The following is a 13,412-nucleotide window of genomic DNA, read 5'->3' on the forward strand; positions in this document are numbered from 1 at the left end:
GGTTTCAGTTGTGTCGAACCGTGTGTACATAAGCCGGTACCTAAAGTTCATTGGCCGTCATACGCCCATATGAGGATCCGGTCAGCCCACAAGAAACTTTCCAATAATCTCCAGAACGCCCACAAATCTAATAATACATGGTTCTCGTATGTCAAAACACCTCCCAACACAATAGGGTTATCGATCTTATAATAGCATCCAAATTCCACCAACGCCAAGGATGCATTTTGAAAGGAGTGTAGGTGAAAGACAGGGGAAGTACAAATACCCAGCGTAATACAAGAGGAACAAGATAAACGGAATCCTAGATGACCTCGTGTCGTTCCCAGCCGGTTGGCTTTTGATGCGCAAGGTCCTTTGTTGGGTGTGGCACTTCCGGATTCCGATACTCGCTAACGTAGGGGTTGGGATCCTCCTTCTGGTCGAGGTTACCAAAGGTGTGGTTGACTTCTCGATGCTTGCTTTCATCTGCGCGGACTGGGGTGGTGTTAGCGTGCTGTGCAATACATGTCGATAAAAACACACGTACTGTAGAGAAGCAGATCGCGCATTGTGCGGTGACCCTCTGGCATCTGCCAGTAATCAACCGCAATCTCGGGTGCTTCCATCTTCTCCCATTTGGGAAGACGGCCTTCGTCAAGGTCTTTGATCTGACGCGTGTATGTGATGACTGCCTCCTCTTCAAGGTATCCAATGAAGCGGTGGACAGTGCGAGGGCTTAGGAGGTAGGCGAAGAACAGGGCGTTGCAAAATACACCTTGTGCTCCAAGTACCATGAGGCGCATAAAGGGTCCAGGGCGTTGCATCTTCAGGAACACAAGCAGGTGCATACGCTCGTTGTAGCTTTCTTCTAGTAGGCTCTCGATCCTGGAGAGTGTGCATTAGTGAATGTGCAATGCCTATTGCGCAATAATACGTACCATCCATTGTCTCGCTTCATCCTCCGCATAGAATGCAGGTGGCGTAGCATACCGGCTACCATGCCAGGAACGCCTGCAACGCTCTCTAAGAAGACATTCCGAATCAAATACTTCTCTTCCGTCATGGCGAACTGCTTTCTTGCTGCCACTGGGTCTTTGGCATCCACATCCACAGGCTTTGGGTGCTTGTATCCTGTCACCCTATCGAGACCCCAGCGTAGGACCTTGACGGCGATCAAAGCAACTTTATCGGACATGGTCTTGGCTTCACGGTGAGCAACGATGACTTGGTTCATCTGCTCTTCTGTGTATACTGGGAGTTGTCAGTGGCTGATGAGTCAGACAAGCTCAATGTATGTACCTGGATGTGGCCATGCTGCCTGCGTTTTGCGAACTTTCTCTGTCGGATGCTTCTCAAAAAACTCTTTGATCTTGGCTTCACCACTGGGCGAAGAAGAAAAGCTTCGTCTAGCGTTTGAAGTCTTGAAGTGTTGGGTCACGATGAAGGTGGGTCGAAGTCCGGCATTGTAGCTCTGGAAGGACTTGATAAGGTGAGCGGTGCCCCGTTTTGAGGCCGCTGATCCGTATATTGCTGCTCTAGTGGACATCATATACGGCGAAGAGTGTGTGTGTGTCAAAAGAGGTGAGTGGAGAACTGAGGATGTCGTCCAGGTGGTGTAGTAGTGAATACTGATGTGTGGTATGAGAGACTACTGAGGCACTCATGAGTCCTTTAATAGTCATTGATACAAACGTAAACGAGACGCCGATAACCAAAAAATCTTCGATTAGTACTCGTGCTTTCCGTAGACAGCCACTGATGACGCCTAGTCACCAAGGGTGAAACAGGAATGGCCATGGGACGCCGTAGCAACATTACGGCATCTCCATTCCACGGCAGCGCCTACGAGCAAATAGGCATTGTCTAAGATGCCGAGACAGTAAGCAGACCTGTCGAGAACAGACGCATAGGTCGCGTGCAGAGACGAGTTCGAAGCGGCTGAGCAATTCAATACTCAGCTAACGAGAAGAAACCGGAACAAGGCAGCCAAGCCTCCAACTTCCGATTGCAGACATTGGTCAAATACCCCTGCAAAACCGACACCTGAAGTTGTAGATCTCTTATATTTAGTACCGATGGTATTGCAATATAATGGAGAGCTGATATCCCGGTTTTCTAGATGTTTTAAAGTCCAAGTTGACCGTGTTGGTCGCATCGAATGCTTTGCAACTCATCCCGGGAGATGTTCGTCGGGCTTTCGGGGACTCGCTATCCACAAAGGAAGACCCACCTGCACCCTAAAAACCCGGCAACAACGATGACTGCATCTATTCACCGATGAGCCAAACGCCATCCGATTGGAACTCCAAAGCCAGTGAAAGGCTGCCCGCGCTTGCGCATTTCAAATACTCGCTACCAGTATACTGTATATCAAAGGCTACTCAAACAACAATGATAATAGCAAACCATGAACAGCCAGGTGCATCCCAGTTGAACAAGTAGAAGCTTAACAGAACGAAGAATATCTAAAAGACACGAATACAACTTCTAGAAGGATTGGAAGAGTAAGCGCATCCTTCTACGCCGAGTACGCGAGATAATGCATGTTGCAGCTCATCCACACTGTGGCGCAATCCCGGTCTTTCTGTTTTAGGTTAAAAATACGCGAACCCGCAGCTTCGTGGTCGGATGTGTGATACTTACGAAGCACAGAGAGATAGCCACATTGTCTGCAACAAGCTCAGGTGGGAATACAGATGACATCAGGTGAATCAGGCACGCAGGTATCACAGCTGCCTGTGAAATATTTGCAAAAACTAGTTTCCATCCGTCAAACATATCCATCCCTCGTCAACTTGGTAGTTGGCCCCCAGTAACGAAGCTAGCCTCATCGCTGAGGAGGAATGCAACCACATTTAGCATTTTGCAGAGCGACAACATACCAGGAGAGACGGCATTTGTTCTGATGCCGGGATATTCCTTGGCAGCGCTCCGGCACAACCCAAGAACGGCATGTTTGCTAGCAGCGTAGCTAGACAAATTGGCCCACCCAATAACTGCATTGACACTCGCAGCTGGAAACATGAAGAAGACATAGACGATGATATTCCAGCATATCCCAACCACATAGCAGAGATAACCGACTAGATGAGGGAGGCGGAATGCCTTGTCGTGGGGTAAGAAGGATGGGGATCGCTTTCGCCAAACGAGTAAGGCTGTTGGAATGGCGAAGGAGAATTAGAGTACCTGAATTGCCACACCGAAGAATGAGTTGAAGGATAGGAGAAGAAAAAAGGGTTCATTAGAATGAAGGACATAGGATGAGTCGAGGGGGGTGACTGCAAACCTGTAGTAGAGGCCGAAAATAGTAAATGACCTTGAAAAGTTGAACAGAAGGGAAGATGGAAAGTAATGCACATCCCAAATTATAAATCTTGGACATTTTTTTCAAGGTAGATGTAAAGTGTTGCGATGATGTTGAAGACTTCACAAGGCAAGAACGAGTGCTAGGGGTGAGAAACGTAGGATTGGTTGAATTGAATCACCAGAGCAAAGACGATGTTGGAGGTGATGAGGAATATTCCAGCTGCCATGGAGAGAACCGGGAGAACAAGGCAGCTGTGTCGCAGATGTAGGACACTATTACAACAAGAGAAGCGTAAAGCAGCGTCACGGTGCCGCCTTGTGCAATAGCAATGACTGAAGATAGTGACGATGCCAGCTAACGTCTGGATGCGCTGAAGATGTTGTTTTCATCTTAAACGAAGGTGGCTGTATGGTCCTTGAACACTTCCTCTCAAAGGACCAGATTGAGTGTATCACCAACGATCTAGAGCCGTCGCTTTGCGCTTTGCGTCCCGGATTGGACAGTGGCGATGAGCATCCGACTCGGTTTTTTCGGCGAGCAGATAAAACGACTCAACAACTTGGCTACTGTGCATATTTCTTCGTCCAACAATGGTGTACTTGGTTCGGACAGTTTCCATGGGATCTGTGATAAGATGTTCCTGCAAGAATCTGGTAGCTTTTGGGTAAAGTATGCTTAGGTAATCAATACATTACTAACTACTATGCATACGTTATCATTTACCAAACTTCTCTGGATAAGTTCCAAGTAAGCCCCTCTAATAGCGGACGCTGAAGCCACTCTCATCGGGCTTTGTGGCAATGTCAGAGTGGTCGACTTTGGAGACGGATGAGGCTGGTGGACCCTTGTGCAGGTGGTGGACGAAGTCGTTGAGCTTGTCGTCGGTGGCCTGAGCTTCGCCCTGGACCTGGAAGGGGTTAGTGCGTGTGAGGTGTGGTGTGGCGCGCCATGCCATGGTAATAGCATTGTGAGTGCATACGCTTCCGTCTGATGCATTGGTCACGAAGCCCGTCACACCAAGACTGCGGGCGGTCTTCTGGGTGAAGGACCTGAAATTGACGCCCTGTACACGGCCCTCGACCTTGTACTGGATCTGTGCAAAGTGATTAGCTTCTGCCACGACAGCAGCCACTTGGCATGACAGCGACGGACGTGACGCACTCGCTTGGCCGACATTGTGGGTTTAATGCGTTTGCTTGGATGGGGGGGCGGAGGGGCACGGCAGCGCTTCAAGTACAGTGCAACGAATTTCGATGCTATAGGCAGGGAGAAGAGTACAGCTATGCAGCAAGACAAGACAAGACAAGACACACGAGGGCCAGTCAAGCCACTGGCTCGTCGGTGATACTATGGGCCAGGCGCGGTGCAGCAGGGCGACGTCATCGCAACTGGCGAAACCTAGACGCTACTGCGACTGCTACTGCTGCTGCTGGTACCAGAGTACCGTTGGGGGAGGTTACCCCTGCGACGTCGCGGATGGTGGACGGGTGCGGGGCCAGCGTGAGAGGTGCTTTTGCTGGGAAGATGGATGCAGTCGCACGCAGAGAGGGAGCTAGGAGGACAGCCTCAGCCGCCGCAAGGGGCCAGCGCGGGTCAACGGGCGAATTTCTTTTTTTGCCCACATGTCCAAAGTAAAGTATGTACAGTCAGCGCCGTGTTGCTCGCAACCGCAATGTGTTCACGGCTGCCGGAAATTAGTCGCCGCGAGGGAGCGCCGGGCGGTGGTGACGCTAGTCTCGCGTTGTTTTCGGATACAATCTCGCGTCGCTCCCCAGTCGATGAAACCTCTAATCAAACGCCCCCCCTTTCGCCCCAGAGTCACATAGCAACAACCGCACTTCGCCCAGGTGGCTCCGCAAACAACTGCGAGTCCTTGAAAACCGCCCTCACGCTCCGTAAATGCCGAGGATTCGTACAAAGCACCGAATCTCTCTGCTGATAAGGAGTCTGACGACTGCCACGGCTTTGCACCTTCCCCCCCTGTCAACCACAATGGACACCACCACATCCACCTCGCCGCCCCAACGCTCCACGTCGCCCGACCCATGGGCTACGCCCTCCCTTGCCATCGGCGCCATCCCGCCCCTCGACCGCTCCGTCTCGACAGCTTCGTCGGTCTCGTCAGTTTCTGGACGCTCAGCAGGCTCCCGGTTGTCCGATGGCGGCAGGCGGCGTGGATACATGAGGCCTGAGGGCACCGAGTTCTCCGAGTCTGCAAAGAGCAGAGAGAGCGTCATGAACCTCGGCACTATTGCCCATCTGCAATACTACTTTGCCAGAACTGGTCTGCTTGACACCGCGACTGGACGAATAGCAAAAGGTCGCAAGCCCGGATCGCGAACAGCGAGCGGCAACGAGCCACTCTCGCCGGGGCTCGATGCAGAGTTTGGTATATTATCGCCTGGATCACCAATGAGCGAGCATCACATGGGCGAGGGCTTCGTCGAGTCGCCGCTTGACGAGACGCCCTCCATGACCTGGGAGGACCCTGAGCCCATGATGCTCCCGCCTACCGTTAGCACATACAAGAACAACCCCATCTACGTACCCCCGCCACCTGACATGACAGTACTTCGTCGCGAACTACGCGAATCGCTCGCCGAATCCATGAAACATCTGCACGAGCTCGAGAAGGGCTTCTCTGACATTCAGCCAGACGGAAAGACAGCAAAGAACGGTGGTGCTGATGCGTCGGGGTGGCACGAAGTTCAGGGCTTAAACTTGCTGGATGTCACGACGCTGGCCATCAGGGCTGCCAAAAACTACTACACTGCACACGAAGAGCCACAGCGACTTTATGCTATCAAGTCGGAACGTGAGATTCGCAAGGAGCTGTATGATACACTCGAGGTACTGAAGCGCCTGGCTATTCGTAACTTTGGAAACGGTGTTCAGCCATACGAAGTAACTCAACTCAAGCAGTGGGTTGACGATATCAGCGCGCTTCTAGATACGGAAGAAGAGAAGGAACGCGAAGAACAAGAGGCACGTGAAACATGGTCGTGGCGCGATGGCGACTGGACGGGCAAGGAGCGAGAGCGAGAAGTTCTCTTTCTCCGATCGTTTGACGAGACGAGCGCCGAAGCCCTTCCAGAGTGGACAGCCCCTACTGACACCGAACTCCCGACACCCTTCCTTGCTACACTCCAAGACGGACTGAGACTGGTGCGCCTGCACAACACGCTAGTGCGAAGATCGAAACGACACTTTGAGCAGATCAAGACATACCACACAGACACAACGAAGCCATACCGCTGCGCCGACAACCTGCGCTACTGGGTCAAAGCGGCCGAGCTGCGCTGGGACATTAAGCTCGACGTCGACGTCATGGGCGTGGTGCAGGGCAAGGATGCGGAGGCGTGGCGCAAGTTTGACGCCGCTATTCTACAATGGAGCCAAGGGGTGCGTGAGGAAATCACGCTCGAGTGGCTGAAGCAGAAGAACCAGGCGAGAACACCTACACTACAGATCGACCCAAACTATGAGGCGCTGTGAAGTGGCCAGATGATGGCAGATGCGAGGGCTGGTTCGCCGATTTCTTTCGCTGTTTATGTTTTTTTGCAAGTATCATCCTTTTGTAATTTGCACGATGATTACGTCTTCAGACTCTCAACTCCTTCTTGGCAGAAGTCTTAGTAGTGTAGTTTACCCTTTTTATTTCTTTTGTCTTTTCGGGAGAAAGCCCTGGATGGAAGCTGGGCTCCCTTAGTATCATTCGGCTCAGAGGGCGCTGGATGGCTGGCGACTTGAGATAGATACCCCCTTTTTGGATCAGCGGCTTGCAGTCAGATGTTGTATGAAATGGAGTCTCGTTGAGAATGAAAGGTGGTGCCAGGGTGTGTGAGTGTGTGTGTGTATGTACTATGTAATGTCTATGTAGGGTTATACGGAGATGTATCATTGGTAATAACAGTATTTGTCGTTGTCATAGGAAGAATCGTAGTAGTCATCTGAAAAGGGGGGGCCGGGGCCCAAATGGTCCAGACGTGTCTACATGCTAAGTAGATGTGCAGCAGTGTGGTCCACGTGGTTGGAGGGGCGCATTTGTGTACAAAGTGTACAATGTGGGTACATGTGTATGTAGTATACTGACAGGTCGTATATGTGTGCACAAGGCGGGCTTGGGGCGCATAGTGAAGTCATGTGCTCGTATATCCAAGGCATATATAGCCACTGCACACGCTCGACGGCCGACCGAGCGCCTCTTTAGCGTTGCAGAGTTGGAGGGGCTGGACGCATTGACAGCATTGCGCGCAGGGGGCTTGCTTGCGGAAATTGAGCATAGCGGCACTCGGTGTCTCAAAGGCGGGACGCTGTGAACTGTCCTGATTGCTGGGGGAACGTGTCGTCCAGGCGTGGCTCATTTGCATACGACGTCTTATCGCGGCGGGAACAGCACAGAGGACACTGAAGCCCATTTGCATTCTCGCCCTCTGCTGCAGGCCGCCTAGTGCCTACGTACTACATACATACCTTACATACACAGCCGCCTGTCCATACACATACCACCAAAAGAAACGCGTGAAGGCGGCTGACGCGACGTCGGAGCCGGCCACCTCCCCAAGCCCTCGAAGAAGCGACTCATCTCCCGGTGCAGCGCATCCGTGCATCCAGCGCACCTCCGGCGTGCGCAGCCCTCGCCCTCGACTGAACGCGACCTGGAGATCTTCTCGAGGTCCAAGCAGAGAAATGCTCGATGAGCCACCCGGATGCGCCGCCTCGAGTGAACAACAGCAGCAGCCCCGCGACTGCCGTTGACCTGCCAGCGAAGACACCGCCCAATCCATCATCAGCCCCATCGCCAGCAGCGTCATCGCCCAAACCCCTTCGTCCCACGCCTCCACACCTCGAAAGCACCACCAAACTCGCGCGAAATGTCTCTCCGGGCCTACTGGCGCGCATGAAGTTCCTCAACCAGCCCGCCGACACCCACTCCGCTACCAAGCCCACCGTCGACGTCGGCCGCATCGAGCAGGATCGGCTGCGGCGTCTCGACGAGTTCCGCAAAGCCCGCAACCTCGACATCGAGCGCCGCGGCACTGCGTGGACGGCAAGGCCTGGCCAGTCGACGCCCACCCTCACGCCCCTCATTCCCCAGTCGACGGGCGGGAGCGTGCCAGCTCTCACCATGGAGCCCGACTTTGAGAGCGACCGCAGCAGTGTCGTCAGCACCAGCGACAAGGTTCTGCCCTCCGAGTCGGATGCCGATGGTGAGCTCGACATGCAAAAGTATCGCTTGCCCGACGTCACCAAGCCCGAAAAAGCACTCGGCCAGACGCTGGTCGCGACTGCAATGACATCGCCCATCACAAGCGCGACAACAACACCCCCAGCAACCACACCTGCAACTGCAACTGCAACCACCACATCAACAGTACAAGAGGCACCCATCATCAGCCCCTCGCAACCACCACAACCACAACCACAACCACCATCCACGGTAGCCGCCCTCCTACCACCATTGCCCATCCAGGCAGAACGCACACTACCCCCAACGCCGCCGCCCAAAGACTCGCCGCCGCTACAGGACTCGCCGCCGCTGCCACCACTGCCGCTGGCCGACCCCGACGAAGCTTCCGTCCTCGACGACAACAATGGCATCGATATCGAGTCCTACTTCCAGCGCCGCCACTACCCGCGTGCCGGCTCCATCTATACCCTCTCCAAGGCTAGCTTCACCAACCAGATCCAGCAGCTGACCTCGATGAAGCTGCCGCCTACCACCATCGCCTCCGAGATCACCGCCCTAGCCTCGCCAACCCAGGCCGCCCGCGCACTGCACAAGGCAGCCAACGACATCCGTCTATGGGTCTCCAAGATCAAGGAGGTCCTCAGCGGCCTGGACGCCGACGACGATGTCGAGTGGGCCGCTGCTGCTGGCCGAGAGGGACTCGCCGAGGTTGACACCGCAATCAGCAAGTTCGAGGGACTTGTCAATGTCTACATCGGTGCTATCGAAGACCTCCAATCGCGCTCAGACATTGCCCTGCTGCCTACAAGAGATCAAGTCACCCTCGTGAGCCAGATGGAAGACATTGTAATGAGCTGGGGTGAGATCAAGCAGACCCTCAAGGGTATCAAGAACCAAGTCGAGATTGCCATGGAGTGGGAAGAGCTGTGGAACAATGTTTTGGGTGAGATTGGTGCCGAAGTCGAAAACCTCAGCCGCTTGGTATTCGAGATGGAGGAGCGCAGACATCGTGTCATCTCAGATTCAGTCGCCGAGGCGCCAGAAAAGTTCGACATCAAAGAGCTCGAGAACATTGTCGAGGATATCCCGCGAAAGCAAGCCATTCTCAACAGCAAGCGGTTTAGCATGCCCACGCTGTCCATCCTGTCTCCTGTTTCGCCGCTCCCTCAGATCGAACAGGAAAACTCTCGACTACTGGCTCTCTTCGCCAAACTGCAGCCATTGCGTGCATCGCTCGACTTCCTTCCCATGCGACTCAGTACTTTTCAAATAAGGGCAAAGACCATTTTCCCCTCTGCTTGTGACGAGCTGGACCGCAGGAGGGAGCAGCTCGAGGCCCAGGAGAAGAAGTTGGAGGCCGAAGCAGACGCACTTCGAGAGGAACTGGGTGAGGATAAGTGGGTACACAGCTTCCGCCAGGCTGGAAGCAAGGCTGTCGCCATGTACGATTCATGCATGAAGAGCATACAGAGACTACAGCAAGCCATCGACGACACTGACGACGAGAAGCTAGCCTCACGCATTGCCACGTACAAAGACAAGAGAGACCACTACCCGCCGTCTATGAGGCGTGTCCTGGAGTTGATCGACATTGAGATGAAGCACAGGTCTACCGTCAATGGCGAGATTCTGCGCATTCAACAGGATGTACGGTCCAAGGTAGAGGATCTTGAGACAGTCACTGGAAACATGGACGCCATCCTGGAAGACTTTACTGCCAGACGCAAGCTTCGTGACTCTGTTTCTACCGTCCTCTCTGCTCGCACCGAAAACTCGTTCGCTCATTCCAACATGGGCACACCAGGCAGCTCTCCCGCTTCAAGCGTCATCATGAGCCGCAAGAGTAGTGCCACGAGCTCCGCTGTTCTCCCGTCGGGCAAGAAGCCCCGTCAGCCCAGTGCCGCGTCATCCAAACCAGTGATGCCCGCGAACCGACGATACTCGAGCATGCCGCAAAGCACAGCTGCTCCTCCTCGCAAGTCCCTGCCCTCATCTCGTCTGGACTTTACACCTTCTCGCGCCACAGCTGGCACATTGGCTAGCCAAGCACGCGTGAAGACTCCCACCGACAAACCGGGACCCAAGCCTCGCTGGAACTCGGATACGCATCTGCGTGACACAATCATTGGACACAACTTCAAGCCGTTGTCTCTGAGCACACCATCGCCATTCCGAAAGGACAAGGACACGCCGAGTGGATCTGCACGAAGCTCTTCAAGCCGTACGTCCATTCCTGTAAGAAGCCCATTAGGCCGTTCCTCGAATCTCTCGCCCGCGATGTCTGCGAGGTCCACGTCGACCAGCCCTGCCTTGCAGCGCCCGGGACGACTTCTGGCGAGTCCGATGGAGACACCGGAAACACCTGGAGATGCCAGGCCGGCGCCTCGGTCAACACCGGCATCTTCCCCCCAGGCGAAGACAACCACGCCTGGGTCAAGCCGCCGCGTAACCACTGCAAGACAAGATGGTATGAGTCCTGGTGGTGAGGAGAGCCCTGCGGCCCGTCGCGCGTCTCGGCCTTCCAGTTCGTCAACCAATCATCGCACCGGTATGTTCAGCTCGAAGCAACGACCTTCGTCAGCCCCAAAGCCCACAGAAACCAGCCCCGCTTCGACCTCTGGGCGTACGATCAGCAGGCTCGGCAATGTGAATGGAGGAAGGGCCAGCAGAGCCGGCGAAGCACGCACCGATAGTCGTATTAGCGGGCGCCAGTCAAGCCAAGGACAAAACAAACCTGTCTGGAGGTAGGCGCTCACAAAGCGGACATTTTCTGCCGGGAGCTCCGACCTTGAAGTGAACGACTCCCCTATCCAGTCTTCTTTCAAGCAAATAACGGCATCCTCATGTCGATCAATGTCGTATTGACAGCCTTTTGTTCCCCAACACTTCATTTCACCCCCGGATCCTGGCTTGATTCGCACCACCCCTATTCACTAGTACCGATTTTAGCTAACTAGTTGCCTTTTTATCGTTTTTGCGCCTTTTCCTGTTACGGTGTTCAGGAGCGGCTCCCCCCTTTTATTCCCGATGTATGGCATCGACTATCGATCTCAACTCTGGAAATCATCATTTGAGTGATTTTTCCTCACTTGGGCGTTTTTGGTGGTTGGGAGAAAGTATCCTATACCCCGGAGTTTTTGTTTTTTTAGCACTGTTTGCTTGTTTGCTTAGCGCCCCCTCTTACTTCTTCCAACAGCAGCCGTACGGCATGTTCGGAATGCGGCGATACCCCCCTCATGTCAAGCTTTGGTGCGTTTTTGAAAGCGTTGTAGTTTGTTGTCAAGCATGGCGAACATTGTATATGCAGACTAGATTGGTATTGTAGGGTTCGATGGGCGTAGCATAGGAAAGGAAGAAGCGAAGTGTTTGGTGAGGTGGTGGATATCGAGGTGAAGCAAACTTACACTATGTGTATAAGTTGGGAGTTTTGCCATTTGATTAGTAACGTGCATATCCATGCGTGGCGGAACACCAACTGTAACGGACACAAATACAGGTACTTAGACTTTGCATCCTTAGACAACTTCTGAATATATCTACAAGTACCTAATACAAGAATTACTATCATGTGACACCTTCTTTTTAATGTACGCAGCAGGCTTTTGGAGACATAACCAGCAGAGCGTTTTATTAACACAGAGCTAATACTATCTATCACATTTTGTCTATTTATTGGCATCTTCGTCCCCATGTTGTTAAAGGAGATACGAGTTACTACAGCATCCAATAGGCCAACGACAGCTACTTTCTTTCACTTTCTATGCGCATTGCCGAATATATCTATCAATCATACACCGGCGACCTGTAGTAGAGGTTTTATCCTCTACATATTATCTGTCAGCAAAAAAACTCATCCCGATTCATTTAGAGGCTAAGCTAGATCCCGTAAAGAATTTGCCAGTCTTGACTTTCTCTTTCTTACCTTTACAAGTCAAGAACCCAGAGGACCCAGAGTCACATTGGCAGCAATTCCCATCACCCCTGCACTCTCCTACGTTTTACATTTTAGCCAACAAAGTCCCTTTTAGTAAGATGGGTTTGTTTCGTTGCACATACCTCCTACGCCTTTTAGGAATCGAGTGTCGCAGGTGTACTTTGCGGTTGTGGTGCTGAGGGTTAGGCTGAATGCTAGGGCGAGAAGGAAACGCATTTTTTTGGTTTTTGAGGAGAGAGAGAGAGGTGGGGGGGGGGGAGATGGGAAGAACGAGGAGGTGAAATAAAAAGGTATGGAGGTGTATGTTAACGTATATAGCGCACTGTGCGGAATCGGATGAGCAGCAGTAGAGAAGGTATTTAAATAGATTAAATGTCTTACCCAACGGGATTATTTCGCTGGTATGGCATGACATGGATACTTGGACAATCGTATCAGACGAAGCGGAAGATAAACGCGGTAGTTTCTAAACATGGAACAGAAGACCCGGGTTGGAGGGAGGGGTCCCAAAAGTAATAATAATTACAGTTCTTAGTCTCTCAGGTAATATCTTACATCAAATCTATCTAGAACGAGTGAAAGTTTTGTGTCCCTGTAAAGTAAGCACGCTGCTTTTGGATATGCTGGATAAAAGCATAAAGCAGTAGTTATATATTGGTATTAAGCGGAACTTGTTAATAATACCAGAGTCTTTGAAGTTTTGATGGAAAAGATGTGTTGTAGGACGAACGCTTTATAGGAATCTATGTAACATGATCAAGTAGTTCTTATACCAACAAGCCCTAGAAAGCCCAGAAGGAAGTCTCGTCCGGATCGTTCGTATTGAATTTACTCAGCCCCGAACTCACCAGGTGGATATGCTTTCCAATTGTAGTCACGGAAATAAAGCATGGGCATGGTCTAGTTAGTAAGTGAGAGAGACCACAGAGTAGACCGTACACACACACCCTTTCCTCTTTCCCGTATTTTAACTGGCCCTAAGCTTACTTGCAGTAAGT

General features: G+C 52.4%; 5 protein-coding genes across 5 annotated transcripts; 2 read left to right on the top strand and 3 right to left on the bottom strand.

Moving 5' to 3' along the window:
* Positions 1-304: 304 nt before the first annotated feature.
* On the bottom strand, positions 305-1,528 carry COCVIDRAFT_29362 (hypothetical protein; the record flags this gene model as incomplete). Its single annotated transcript, XM_014697929.1, has 4 exons — positions 305-477; positions 530-867; positions 921-1,233; positions 1,282-1,528. 4 exons carry the CDS (start codon positions 1,526-1,528, stop codon positions 305-307), a joined length of 1,071 nt encoding a protein of 356 aa, XP_014553415.1.
* A 2,518-nt stretch (positions 1,529-4,046) lies between these two features.
* COCVIDRAFT_40545 (hypothetical protein) lies at positions 4,047-4,465 on the bottom strand (the record flags this gene model as incomplete). The annotated part of the gene is made up of 3 exons (XM_014697930.1): positions 4,047-4,196; positions 4,269-4,382; positions 4,451-4,465. 3 exons carry the CDS (start codon positions 4,463-4,465, stop codon positions 4,047-4,049), a joined length of 279 nt encoding a protein of 92 aa, XP_014553416.1.
* Positions 4,466-5,281: 816 nt separating this feature from the next.
* Positions 5,282-6,784, top strand: COCVIDRAFT_107661 (hypothetical protein; the record flags this gene model as incomplete). Its single annotated transcript, XM_014697931.1, has 1 exon — positions 5,282-6,784. One exon carries the CDS (start codon positions 5,282-5,284, stop codon positions 6,782-6,784), a length of 1,503 nt encoding a protein of 500 aa, XP_014553417.1.
* A 1,201-nt stretch (positions 6,785-7,985) lies between these two features.
* On the top strand, positions 7,986-11,228 carry COCVIDRAFT_18689 (hypothetical protein; the record flags this gene model as incomplete). Its single annotated transcript, XM_014697917.1, has 1 exon — positions 7,986-11,228. One exon carries the CDS (start codon positions 7,986-7,988, stop codon positions 11,226-11,228), a length of 3,243 nt encoding a protein of 1,080 aa, XP_014553403.1.
* A 652-nt stretch (positions 11,229-11,880) lies between these two features.
* COCVIDRAFT_107669 (hypothetical protein) lies at positions 11,881-12,048 on the bottom strand (the record flags this gene model as incomplete). The annotated part of the gene is made up of 1 exon (XM_014697932.1): positions 11,881-12,048. One exon carries the CDS (start codon positions 12,046-12,048, stop codon positions 11,881-11,883), a length of 168 nt encoding a protein of 55 aa, XP_014553418.1.
* Between the last annotated feature and the right edge of the window lie 1,364 nt (positions 12,049-13,412).

The sequence above is a fragment of the Bipolaris victoriae genome, assembly GCF_000527765.1.
Source record: "Bipolaris victoriae FI3 unplaced genomic scaffold scaffold_87, whole genome shotgun sequence".
Classification (NCBI taxonomy): Eukaryota; Fungi; Ascomycota; class Dothideomycetes; order Pleosporales; family Pleosporaceae; genus Bipolaris; species Bipolaris victoriae.